At 44.4% G+C, this 12,619-nt stretch overlaps 1 protein-coding gene across 1 annotated transcript in view; it reads left to right on the forward strand.

Moving 5' to 3' along the window:
- Positions 1-12,122, forward strand: part of MDFIC (MyoD family inhibitor domain containing) — a 29,886-nt gene extending 17,764 nt beyond the window's left edge. Inside the window, exon 3 of the mRNA XM_032221841.1 lies at positions 11,316-12,122. Coding sequence (XP_032077732.1) covers positions 11,316-11,557 — 242 coding nt within the window. The 3' untranslated portion in view covers positions 11,558-12,122. The remainder of the gene's footprint in view (positions 1-11,315) is intronic.
- The last annotated feature ends 497 nt before the right edge of the window (positions 12,123-12,619 follow it).

The following is a 12,619-nucleotide window of genomic DNA, read 5'->3' on the forward strand; positions in this document are numbered from 1 at the left end:
CTTCAAAGCCTATGAGGCAAAGTTTACCAAGGTAATAGGGCATCATCAGAATTTCAGTCCTTACATACATTCTTCCAGTCATCCTCAAACACAGAAAAACTGCTGGGCTAAACAATGTGCCACCAACTATTTATCACTTGGTGAAAAAAAATGTAAAGAAGAACAGTTTTTTTTAATACCCACCACCTAAGTCTATTGTAGTGAAGGAATGTCAATAACATGGAGCCATGTTACCTGCGAAACCATCTTCCCTCATTACATCAGCCCATCCCACACAGTCAGGTAGAGAAGGGGCTGAGACATTGTCAGTTAAAATATTTTGTTGTGGCATCTAGAAAGAGAGCCTTCTGAAATTGGCCTCACCTTTGGAATATTTTCTCCCCAGAGGTGTGCCACCACTTTCTTGACCTTTTGGAAGAGTTTGAAGACAACTCACTTGGGGCTTACAGAGAAATATGCAACCTTGGTGTTGGTTAGTGTTTTGAAGGACCTCCTCCCTGCCTTTTTTCTAAACTTTAATCATCCTTTTTTAATTGCCTCTTTTTACTGAGATACTTTAGAAGGCCAGATCCTGAAGATGAAACTCAAATATTTTGACCACCTAATGAGAAGGAAGGACTCACTGGAGAAGAGCCTCATGCTGGGAAAGATTGAGGACAAAAGAAGAACAGGATGACAGAGAATGAGGTGGCTGGATGGAGTCACCAAAGCAGTCAGCATGAGCTTAAATGGACTCCAGAGGATGGTAGAGGACAGGAAGGCCTGGAGGAATGTGGTCCATGGGGTTATGATTGGTCGGGCACGGCTTCGCAACTAACAACAACAATTAAGATACAATATTCTACAAAACATGTATGTCAGTAAAAACACACAGCTTTTAATGTTTATATTTTTAATTGTACACAGTCTAGAGTCATTCTGTGACATGGAAATTTGATTAATAAAATAAAATAAAAATCCATCAATAATAGTAGGAAGTTATTCTATATTATTGGATTATAATTGGATTCCAAATTCGACTTCATTTTTCACAGGAAGTTTGGCTCCATGTTATTAGCTGTCAGAAATTCTGTCAAACTATACTACTTTTCAGGTGGATGAAAGAAGTTGTTTCTGTTTTTGCCTTATTGAGCATGTAAGGTTTCCCCAGGTTTTCCAAGTACAGACATGAGCTAATCACAGTTTATCGGACAATTAATTCAAAAGTTACTGTTTCTTGTTTCCTACCTTCCAATGAATGCTGAATCCCTCTTTTCTTATCACTCACAACACATTTAACGAAAGTGTTTATCTTTATCTTAATCCACCACCTGCATGATGTCATTCCCTGCTTATCCTCATAGTAAATAAGTGAATAAGAATAAATAAATGAGTAAATAAATAAGAACCTTTATAAATAATGGCTATCACTATTTCCCTTTATCTCTTCCCACTCTGTGTGTCTGTTTGTGTGTATGTGTATACATACCTACCTACCTACCTACCTACATAATCTATATATTCTACCTATATTTATTGAATAATGTTATTATGACTTTATACAGAGTTTACTTTAAAAATAACTTTAATTTTTTTTTAAAATTTATTTTTAAAAGAACTTTAAAAATAAAACTACCTAATACAAAAGGAATACCTAGAAAAAATATCACCTCTCAAATATCATCCCCTCCCCCCACTTCCCATCCAATCCAGCCAAAAGCTTAGGAAAAGTGCCAGGTCTTAAGGACTCTCTTAAATAAAATCACAGTGGGAACAGAACAGAATAGAATAAGAATTATTACAATTAGAACATAGAACTAGAACAGAACAGAACTCTTTATTGGACATGTGTGATTGGAATTTGTCACAAGGAATTTGTCTCCAGTGTATAAGCTCTCTGTGTACAAACAACAATAAAGTGATAGGTCATAAATCATAGAACTATATGATATATGGCATTATATATCATATAGATCTATGTTATGAACAAAGTGATAGTCATATATCATTAAGAAGATGATAATAATTAATGCTGAATCTGACTGACCAATTATGTACACTAGGCAATAACTAGGTAAGATGTGTGTATCCTGAAGTAACCAGGCCAGATGCTATGGAAGAGTTTAGTTGTGAAATGAGCATCTTAAAATTCCATCTGGAATGTTCTTAATAATTGGCAGGCTCAAGAGAGGAAAGCATGGATATTGCTTTGTCATATTTCTTTTCTCTTTAGAAACAAAATAATCCTTCACCCAGGTGCCTCCTCTCTTCAAAGCTCATTTCTGCATAAACATTTAGGACAACACATAATTTTTCTTCCCTTTTTAAGAAACATCTCAGTTCTGATCAAGGGGTCACTAAATTTCCTTGACTCTCAAAGAGGGTTTTCTTTCTATTTGTGCTCTGAATAGTAGAGTTTCAGAGAGGCTTATGTCTGTTTTTGACCTTTCAAGGTCATCCAAAGGGTTATTGTACCTTCTTGAGCTTTCCCATGACACTTATTTATTGAGAAAAGATTTGTATTCATGGATATCTATAAATAGACATGAACAAAAAATGGACAAATGGATAAACTAGAATTATTTTTTAAATGACGCTGATAGATAATAGGATTGTGCTAACAAAATGATACAAAATGTTATGGCATACACTGCCATCTGTTTAAATTATTTTTAATGCAGTTTTGCAAAAGTAAATGAGGAATGTACAGGTACCAGTAGTTCCTACTCAATGTTGGTAATCAGGATCATCAACTTTGTTGCTAAATTATTTTGGTGAATTCCTCTCCTTTTTTTTCTAAGTAGGTTTTTAGAAAAATAAAAACTACAAGTGGTCCTCAACTTACGACCACAGTTGAGCCGAAAATTTGTATTGCTAAGCAATATAATTTTAAGTGAATTTTGCCCCATTTTATTTCCTTTCTTGCCATAGTTGTTAAGTGAATCACTGCAGTTGTTAAATTAGTAACACAGTTGTTAAGTGAATCTAGCTTCTCCATTGAATTTGCTTGTCAAAAAAAAATCACAATGATTTGGGACATTGCAACTACCATAAATACACCCTAGTTACCAAGAAGCCAAATTTTGATCACGGTCATGATTTAATCATGATCAAATTTTTACCCTGGGGATGCTGCAGCGGTCATAAGTGTGAAAAAGAGTCATAAGTCACTTTTTTTCAGTGCCATTGTAACTCTGAATGATCATTAAACAAAGAAAGGGCCCGCAATCTGGGCGTCCTCCTGGATATGTGGCTTAGTTTAGAAGAACACCTGACGGCCGTGACCAGGGGGACCTTTTACCAGGTTCACCTGGTACGTCAGTTGTGCCCCTTCCTGGATCAGGATGCTCTGTGCACAGTCACTCATGCCCTCATCCTTTCTCGCCTGGACTACTGTACCGCTCTCTACATGGGGCTGCCCTTGAAGAGCACCCGGAAGCTTCAACTGGTCCAGAATGTGGCTCCATGGGTTATCATGGGGGCACCTAGGTGCTCCCATGTTACACCCCTTTTAGGCGGCCTACACTGGTTGCCGGTTGTCTTCCAGGTGTGATTCAAGGTACTAATTATGACTTTTAAAGCGCTCCATGGCTTAGCCCCAGGGTACCTGCGAGACCACCTACTGCCACCGGTAGCCTCCCACCGTCCAGTGCGAACACACAGAGTTGGCCTCCTCAGGGTGCCGTCGGCCAGACAGTGTCGGCTAGTGACCCCCAGAGGGAGAGCCTTCTCTGTGGGAGCGCCTTCCCTCTGGAATGAGCTGCCCCCAGAGCTTCGTATAATCCCCGACCTCCGGTCCTTCCGATGCGCCCTAAAAAGTTGGCTTTTCCAGCAAGCCAGCCTGGCCTGAACAAAACAAAATACAGTATTGATCATGTTAATTTTAATTCGAATTTTTTTTTAAAAAAAAATGTATTGTCAATTTTAATTGGGTTTGGGATATTCCATTTAATTTTTTTTTAACTTTTATATCATGTTTTTTTTTTAATTGTTGTACACCGCCCTGAGTCCTTGGGAGAAGGGCGGCATATAAATCTAATAAATCTAATCTAATCTAAATGGTTGTAAGTCAAGGACTACCCATGTTTTGGTATTATTTTTGTCCACAATAATTGTCCTACAGCTAATGTGTTAGTGGGTCCCTGCTGTGCATGCATCTTATTGTAATGGCTGTTTTTGTTGTTATGTTTATGTTCTTTTCTGTTACTAATTTTTAAATTTTATTCTGGATGTTATATACTACAGAATTTTGGAATGTATTGGCTTTAACAAATTAAAATATTAAGATGATGACAATGATGATATAATTATTTGTTGTTTTATTTTCACAATCATTGCTCTGCATGTAGTGTCATTGCCATTAATTTCATGGCCGTTTCATTTTCTTTAGTGGTAGTTATAATTTGTCGTAATTTCTTTCTTTCTTTTCTACCTTTATTTGGCGTTCATTGTCAAGATAGAGAAAAAAAGTTAAGCTAATCTTGAATTATCAATACTGAGACACCTATTTCTTCTTACCTATTCCTCGTTTACATTATTTTAAAAAAACTATAAGAGGAAATTGTTAGTTTTATTCTATGACAGTCTCCATGACAACAGTCTAATTAATCCCCATCAATCTCGCTTTGGTTCTCTTCACTGAACTTGTACTCCCCAGCTTCATTTCATGTGTCATATCTGCTAAGCCCTGGATGAAGGTCACTTATAGGTATGGTTATTCTTCATGAAAAACATCATTTAATATACGTAAGCATTCTTCTTACTAGCTGGTTCTTCTTTCCCTTTTTTTGTTGTTGTTACCAATGAACATTTTCTATTCATCATATTTATATATTACTGTCCAATATTTTTAGAAATGAGCTAACAATTAAACTAACAATTTAAACAAAAATGCTTATGTAACACTAAAATTAACCAGTGGCTAATTTCTTTTGATTGTGGATGAATCAAACATGCATCTCTCCCAACATTTTTTACATTACAGGTAGTCTTCGACTTACGAACACAATTGAGGCCAACATTTCTGTTGCTAAGAAAGACAGTTGTTAAGCAAACTTTAGCCCATTTTATGACCTTTCTTGCCACAGTTGTTAAGTGAATCACTATAGTTGTTAAGTTAGTAACCTGGTCGTTAAGTGAATTTGGCTTTCCCATTGACTTTGTTTTTCTGAAGGTCGCAAAAGGGAATCACGTGACCCCAGGATATTGCAACTGTCATAAATATAAGTTGGTTCCCAAGTGTCTGAATTTTGGTCATATGACCATGGAGATGCTGCAATGGTCTTAAGTGTGAAAAATGGTCATAAATCATTTTTTCAGTGCTGTTATAACTTTGAAGGGTCACTAAATGAAATATTGTAAGCAACGACTATCTGTACTCAGTTCATTTATAAGTGACAAACTGAATAATCTCTTTGGAAGATTTTGTTTTCATTTTTCAACCCAACTTGTTTTTATATTTTATAGCTAGCATTTCTTTATTAGCATAAGAGAAGATTGGCTTTTTATTTTGGGTTTGGTTTTGCAGATGGATTAAGGCCATGCATAATATAGGGTAGTCTTGAAGCAAGAGGGATAAGTGCATTGGTAAACATAAAAAGGATAGGAAATAGGAAAAGATTATTTAAAATAATAACTATCATTGTTCCTGTTATGGAGAACGAATAATTGGCATGCCAATAATAATAAAATCATTTTAGGTGATCAGGTGCGAGACCAAGATGGCTGTGAGGCTCCGTTCGTCATGAACTATCCGACGAAAATGCCGAAAAAAATCACGAGCAACAACTTTAAAATTAATATGAAAGGCTCGCCCGGGATGCTTAAGATCCAGGGGGCCCGAAAAGATCAGCCAGCGGCAGGGGTTACCATTTTGGGGACAACCCCGGACCGCAAAAGTTCCAGCACCTTTAGCGGCTTCCATGCTGGTTTGGCCGCTCGGCAGCGAGGAGAGGAATCTCAGCCTAAGAGCAACGACGGCATTCTTCGGCGGCTTCATCGCCTATTTCACCCCTCAACCTTGTCTGCCTACGGCGAGAACACCTTGCGACCGCGGGACCACCCCCGGGACCATCCCCAGACCGTACGGACTTTGCGACCGCGGACCGCGTGGACTCTGGCGGCTCCGGCGGCCTCCGTGCTGTTTCGGCCGTTTCAGCTGTTCGGCGGTGAGGAGAGGAGCCTCAGCTCAGCGGCGGCGGCGGCGTTCTTTGGCAGCTTCATCGTCTGCCCCACCTCCCTGCTCTGTCTGCTTGCAGCGGGGATGAGGAACCGGGGAGACCACCCTTGGGCCTTACAGACCTGGACGACCCCATTGGCTTTAGGGACTCCGGTGGTTCTCGCGTTGCCTCGGCCATTTAGTACTGAGGAAGCAAGTTCCATCCCGAGAACAGCGACGGCGTCTCCTGGCAATTCCAACGCCTGTTCCATCTCTTTACCCTATCTACTCTTAGTGGTGAGCCTTTGGGAATTCCTTGGAGTGGTTTTACCCCTAGAAAGAAAACTCCGGGACTGGGCTGCGGGTGGACAGATGATGGCAGCATTGTGTGTTCGCACTGAACCCCCGCAGGACCTTTTGACCAACATTGCCCGGCCTGTTGAACTCCCGGTCTCTTTAGTAAACCAGGATTATTTTAGAGGACGTGGTTCGGGTGTCAGTAGAGACTGGCCACCTTATGGGACTGACTGTGATAGTGACTGTGATTGTGACTACCATCATTACAACCCTCACAGATGCTCCTTTCCCCTGGCTTTTCCCCGTGACTCAGCTTTTGCTTTAACATCATTACTATCAGCTGCAGAACCATCTGTTGAGAGCCATGTGACTCTCTTGAACTCGCAATCTTAATTTAAAAGCTGCGCATTTTTATTTCTTTTTTTTAAACAAATTCTTTCTTTTCTTTTCTCTCCTTCCTTCTGCCTTAGCATGGGATATGTATGTGTATGCTTGTAATCGAGCGAATGCCCCCACTTTTATTGCAATTATCGTTGTATTTTTCTGTTTTAACTTTAACGTGGGGATTGCTTGTGTGAGTGAATGATTATGCCTGACTCGGAGGGCCTGCTGGGGAATGCAGGGGTCACCGGGGTGGTTGGGGGGACTACTGCCACAGGAGTGGGTCGGAGCATTGCGGTCGTAACAGGGAGGGGCAGATATGGCGGGGACTTTAGGGCTGGCCATTACCGGGGAAGGAGGGCTCGCTACATCACAGAGATCCCTCCTTCCGGCCCTATGAGTCCCACTCCGAGGCCAGATGGCGCGAGTAGTCAGGACCCTGGTCTCAGGCTGTTGTTGCTAAATGCCAGGTCTGTTGTTCACAAGGCTCCCCTCGTCCGGGACTTAATTTTTGACGAGAGGGCAGACCTGGCATGTATTACTGAAACCTGGCTGGGCCCAGAGGGAGGAGTCCCCCTCGTAGAGCTGTGCCCAGAAGGATTTCAGGTGCATCATCAGCCGAGAGCCCAGGGAAGGGGTGGTGGTGTGGCTATTGTTATCCGGGAGTCTTTAGCACCTCGTAGGATCCCTGCTCTGGAGCTTGTCGGGTGTGAGTCCCTGCTGGTGAAGTTGGACCTCAAGGGTCAAGTGGGTTTGCTGCTAACGTACCTGCCTCCCAACTGCGTTGCAGCAGCCCTCCCCTCGCTCCTCGAGTCAGTAGCCGAGCTGGCAATTGAGTTCCCCAGGCTTATGGTTCTGGGGGACTTTAATTTGCCTTCGCTCGGTGAACACTCTGACGGAGCGCAGGAGTTCATGGCCTCCATGACAGCCATGGGCTTGACCCAGGTAATTCGGGGCCCAACCCACTCAGCGGGTCACATGCTCGACCCACCATTCCTCTCGGAGCAGTGGATTTGTGATCTTGGTCTGAGGGGTAATGAGATCATACCCCTGTCGTGGTCAGACCACTGCCTACTGAGGCTTGACTTCCGGAGGCCAAACCCCCACCGTAGGGAGGAGGAACTGACCAGATGGTTCCGCCCCAGGCGACTTATGGTCCCCTTGAGGTTCCAGACGGAGCTTGGGGTTATTCCTGATACTCTCGCCCACAGTTCGGCGGAGACTCTGGTTGCTGCCTGGTACTCGGCGGCATCGGAGTCTCTGGACTGGATTGCGCCACTACGGCCCCTCCGGGTCAGCGGATCCCGGAGGCCTCCTTGGTTCACCGAGGAGCTCCGGGAGAAGAAGCGCCGGAGGAGACGCCTAGAGCACTTGTGGAGGTCCGATAAGTCCGAATCGAACCGAGCACTTTTGACAATATGCACCAAGGAATACATCAGGGCATTGAGGGCAGCTAAAAGAACACATATTGCCACCTTGGTTGCATCCGCTGAGTCCCGCCCAGCCGCCCTGTTTAGGATTACCCGCTCCCTCCTAAATAGGAGGGACGTGGGGGACCCCCTACAGGGTAAGGCTGAGGAGTATGCCCAGTTCTTAGCGGACAAAGTTGCTCGGTTTCGGTCAGACTTGGACTCCACCTCTGAAGATCCAGCCGAGTCACAAGGGGATTACTTGGCAAACCATATCTGGGATGAGTTTCAGGATGTTGCCTCTGGGGATGTGGACAAGGCCATATGAGCTGTGAGTGCCTCCACCTGTATACTGGACCCGTGTCCCTCCTGGCTGGTTGCCAACAGCAGTGAGGTGACACGAGGCTGGATCCAGGTGGTTGTAACCGCCTCCCTTCGGGAGGGGCACTTCCCCGCCGCGCTTAAAACGGCGGTGGTGAGACCCCTCCTGAAGAAACCATCCTTGGATCCAGCCGTTTTTAACAATTACCGTCCAGTCTCCAACCTCCCCTTTGTTGGGAAGGTTGTCGAGAAGGTGGTGGCCTTCCAGCTTCAACGGTCCTTGGAGGAAGCTAGTTACCTTGACCCCTTCCAGTCCGACTTCAGATCTGGTTACAGCACAAAAACCGCTTTGGTCGCATTGACCGATGATCTCTGGAGAGCCAGAGATGGAGGCCATGTGTCCATCCTGGTTCTCCTTGACCTCTCGGCGGCTTTCGATACCATCGACCATGGTATCCTTCTGCGACGACTGCGGGAGGTGGGGGTGGGAGGCACTGTTTTGCAGTGGTTCTCCTCCTACCTCTCGGACAGGTCGCAGTCGGTGTTGGTCGGGGGGCAGAGATCGTCCCTGAGGCCCCTAACATATGGGGTGCCACAGGGTTCGGTCTTATCCCCCCTACTATTTAACATATACATGAAACCGCTGGGCGAGATCATTCGGAGGCACGGGATAAAATACCATCAATACGCGGACGATACTCAATTGTATCTGTCCGCCCCGTGCCAACTCAATGAAGCGGTGGACGTGATGAACTGGGGCCTTGAGGCCGTTAAGAACTGGATGAGTGCTAACAAACTGGTACTCAACCCAGACAAGACCGAGTGGCTGTTGTGTTTCCCTCCCAACAATTTGGCCAGTGTTCCATCGCTCAGGCTGGGGGGTCAAATTTTACACCCCTCAGATAGGGTTCGCAACTTGGGAGTTCTCCTGGACCCACAGCTGACTGTCGACCATCATTTGTCAGCTGTGACCAGGGGGGCATTTGCCCAGGTTCGCCTGGTCCGCCAGTTGCGACCCTACCTGAACCGGGAGGCCCTCGCAACAGTCACTCGAGCCCTTGTGATCTCTAGGCTGGAATACTGCAATGTGCTCTACATGGGGCTGCCCTTGAAGTGCATTCGGCGACTGCAGTTAGTCCAGAATGCAGCCGCGCGAGTGATAGTGGGCGCACCGCGGTTCGCCCACATAACATCTATCCTCCGCGAGCTGCACTGGCTACCTGTCGATCTCCGGGTGCGCTTCAGGGTATAACTTACCACCTATAAAGCCCTCCATGGTAGTGGATCTGAGTACTTGAGAGACCGCCTCCTGCCGATTACCTCCCTCCGACCAATTAGATCGCACAGATTGGGCCTCCTCTGAATTCCATCCGCCAGTCAATGCCGACTGGCGACTACGCGGAGGAGAGCCTTTTCAGTAGCAGCTCCGACCCTGTGGAACGACCTCCCCGTCGAGATTCGCACCCTCACCACCGTCCAGACCTTCCACACAGCCCTTAAGACCTGGGTATCCCGTCAGGCCTGGGGATAAGTTTCTAATTTGCCCCGCCCGAGTGTTGAGTGTTGAATGAAAGTTGTGCTTTTACTGTTTATTTTATTCACATATTGTTTATGTCTTTGTATTGCACCCCCCTTTTCCTATGAATGTAAGCCGCCCTGAGTCCCCTCAGGGAAAAGGGCGGCCTATAAATCCCAAATAAATGAAATGAAATGAAAAAATGATATGAATTTGGTGATACATGTTCTTTAGGAGCTTAATAGCAATAGCACTTAGACTTCTATATCGTGTCGCAGTGCTTTAAACTTCTCTAAGCAGTTTACAGAGTCAGCATATTTCCCCAACAATTTGGGTCCTCATTTTATCCACCTCAGAAGAATGGAAGGCTGAGTTAACCTTGAGCCTGCTGAGATTCGAAGTGCCAAATTGCAGTCAGCCGGCAGTCAGCAGAAGTAGTCTGCAGTACTGCATTCTAACTATTGCGCCACCCCATTCTACTGATTTCTCCAAAGTCAGTAGAAAAAATCAATACAAAATACAAAATCTTCCAAAGAGGTTATTCAGTCAGTCACGTAATCTTAGGTCTGCTGCGCCTCTGAACTTTACTGCTGTGCCTCTCAAATCTTTTTGTAACATTTATTTATTGATTCATTTTTATTTATTTGCTTCATGAATTACTTTGCTCCAGAGGTTTTAGGCGCATATAAATCTAATCCAATATAAAACATAATATAATCAATCTATCAAACTAATCAATATAGACCAGTGGTGGGATTCAAATTTTTTTACTACCTGTTCTGTGGGCATGGCTTGGTGGGCATGGCAGGGGAAGGTTACTGCAAAATCCCCATTCTCTCCCGATCAGCTGGGACTCGGGGGGGGGTAGAAAATAGATGGGGGATGGCCAGTCAGAGGTGGTATTTACCAGTTCTCTGAACTACTCAAAATTTCTGCTACTGGTTCTCAGAACTGGTCAAAACCTGCTGAATACCACCTCTGATATAGACATATCTTAATCAGCAAAAGCAATCCCAAAAAGGTTTTAACTAAGAGTGGGTGCATTCTTCTTCATGAGTAGATTGTTGAAAGGAAGGTGAGCTAGCATGCAAAAGTGCTCCTCATATTATGCATGCATATGATGTAATGTGGGGGGGAAAATGGTTTTGTTTAAGGCTCTTAAGGTGTTTTGTTTTATCCAGAATGGTCATTCAGAATATAGTTTGAAATTTCTGTTCTTCTCTTTATTCCTCCCCTCCCTGTCTACTTTCTCAAGATTGCTGTGTACACTGTATTTTGGCCTGCTTGTTCTGTGAATTCGTCACCCTCTGTGGCCTCGTCTTGGAGCAAACCTCTTGTGGAATCTGCCCAGGAGTGGCCGGCTGCTGTGGGGAAGAAACAGGAGATGACTGCAACTGCCCTTGTGACATGGACTGTGGCATTATGGATGCCTGTTGTGAATCAGCAGACTGTTTAGAAATCTGTATGGAATGTTGTGGGATTTGTTTCCCATCATAGCTTTCTATTTATTCTGGTTTTTGCTGTTGTTGAGCTTTGAAAAACTAGAGAGGGCTGTTCTCTGCATCTCTCTATTTCTAAGAAATTCTTTCAAAGGACACTATTAAATGTGCTCACAGCAACCTGCTACACACTATTAATCTCAGTGAAAAATTGAAGAGAATTTTTGAATAGTAGGCCATAAAGAATACATGCAGGACAAATCATTCACACAAATGAAACAACAATTTGGTGACTGTATCTGGAAAAAGAAAGAAGGAGAACTTCTTTGAATTTTTGTTGTTATTTGATCTTCCTTTTTATAGCTGGATAATCAAGAAAATTTATTTTAATGATTCTTGCGTAGAGAAATTTGAAATTGTTTTCAAGCAAATACCATTTGTTATGTCTTAGATATATTTTATGTTAACTGTAATGCAAATTAATTTATCTGATCTAGTCATATTATTAAGGTCTGAAGAATAATCTTGTTCATATTTTATAGTACAGTGTTGTACATGTCTATTCTAAGTAGTGACTGCATCTTTAAAGTGCTATTCCAGTGATGGCGAACCTATGACACGCGTGTCAGTGCTGACACGCGTAGCCATTTGGGGTGACACGCACAGGATTTCATGCGATTCATCCTCGGCTCCTGCACGGCCGCCGAGGATGAAAGAATCTGTGCTGGAGGAACGGGGGGGGCGGGACGTGTGATCTCCCCCGCCCACACTCACTGTATCGCCGCCGCCCCTTTCTGAGCGCAGGGGCTGCTGGTAAGGCGTGCGTGCCGTGCGCACACACGTCATCAGCGCGGCGAGGGAGGACCCGCAGGAGAGGAGCGCGGGAACATGCGTGCCTCTCTCCAGTCAGGCCAGCACAGAGAGTCTACTCCTGGGACTGTCGGTTACGACCGCACCACACTTATCTCAGTTCACGGCAGGGCTGTGGAGTCTGCTGCTTCCAGCTCCACGTCCTCATCAACATGCCGCTCCGGCCCGCCCCCGCTATGAATATTCATATTCTTCGCCCTCGCGTCACTAGGAATATTCATAGCAGGGGCGGGCTGGAGCGGCATGTTGA

This window comes from Thamnophis elegans, chromosome 7, assembly GCF_009769535.1.
Source record: "Thamnophis elegans isolate rThaEle1 chromosome 7, rThaEle1.pri, whole genome shotgun sequence".
NCBI lineage: Eukaryota > Metazoa > Chordata > Lepidosauria > Squamata > Colubridae > Thamnophis > Thamnophis elegans.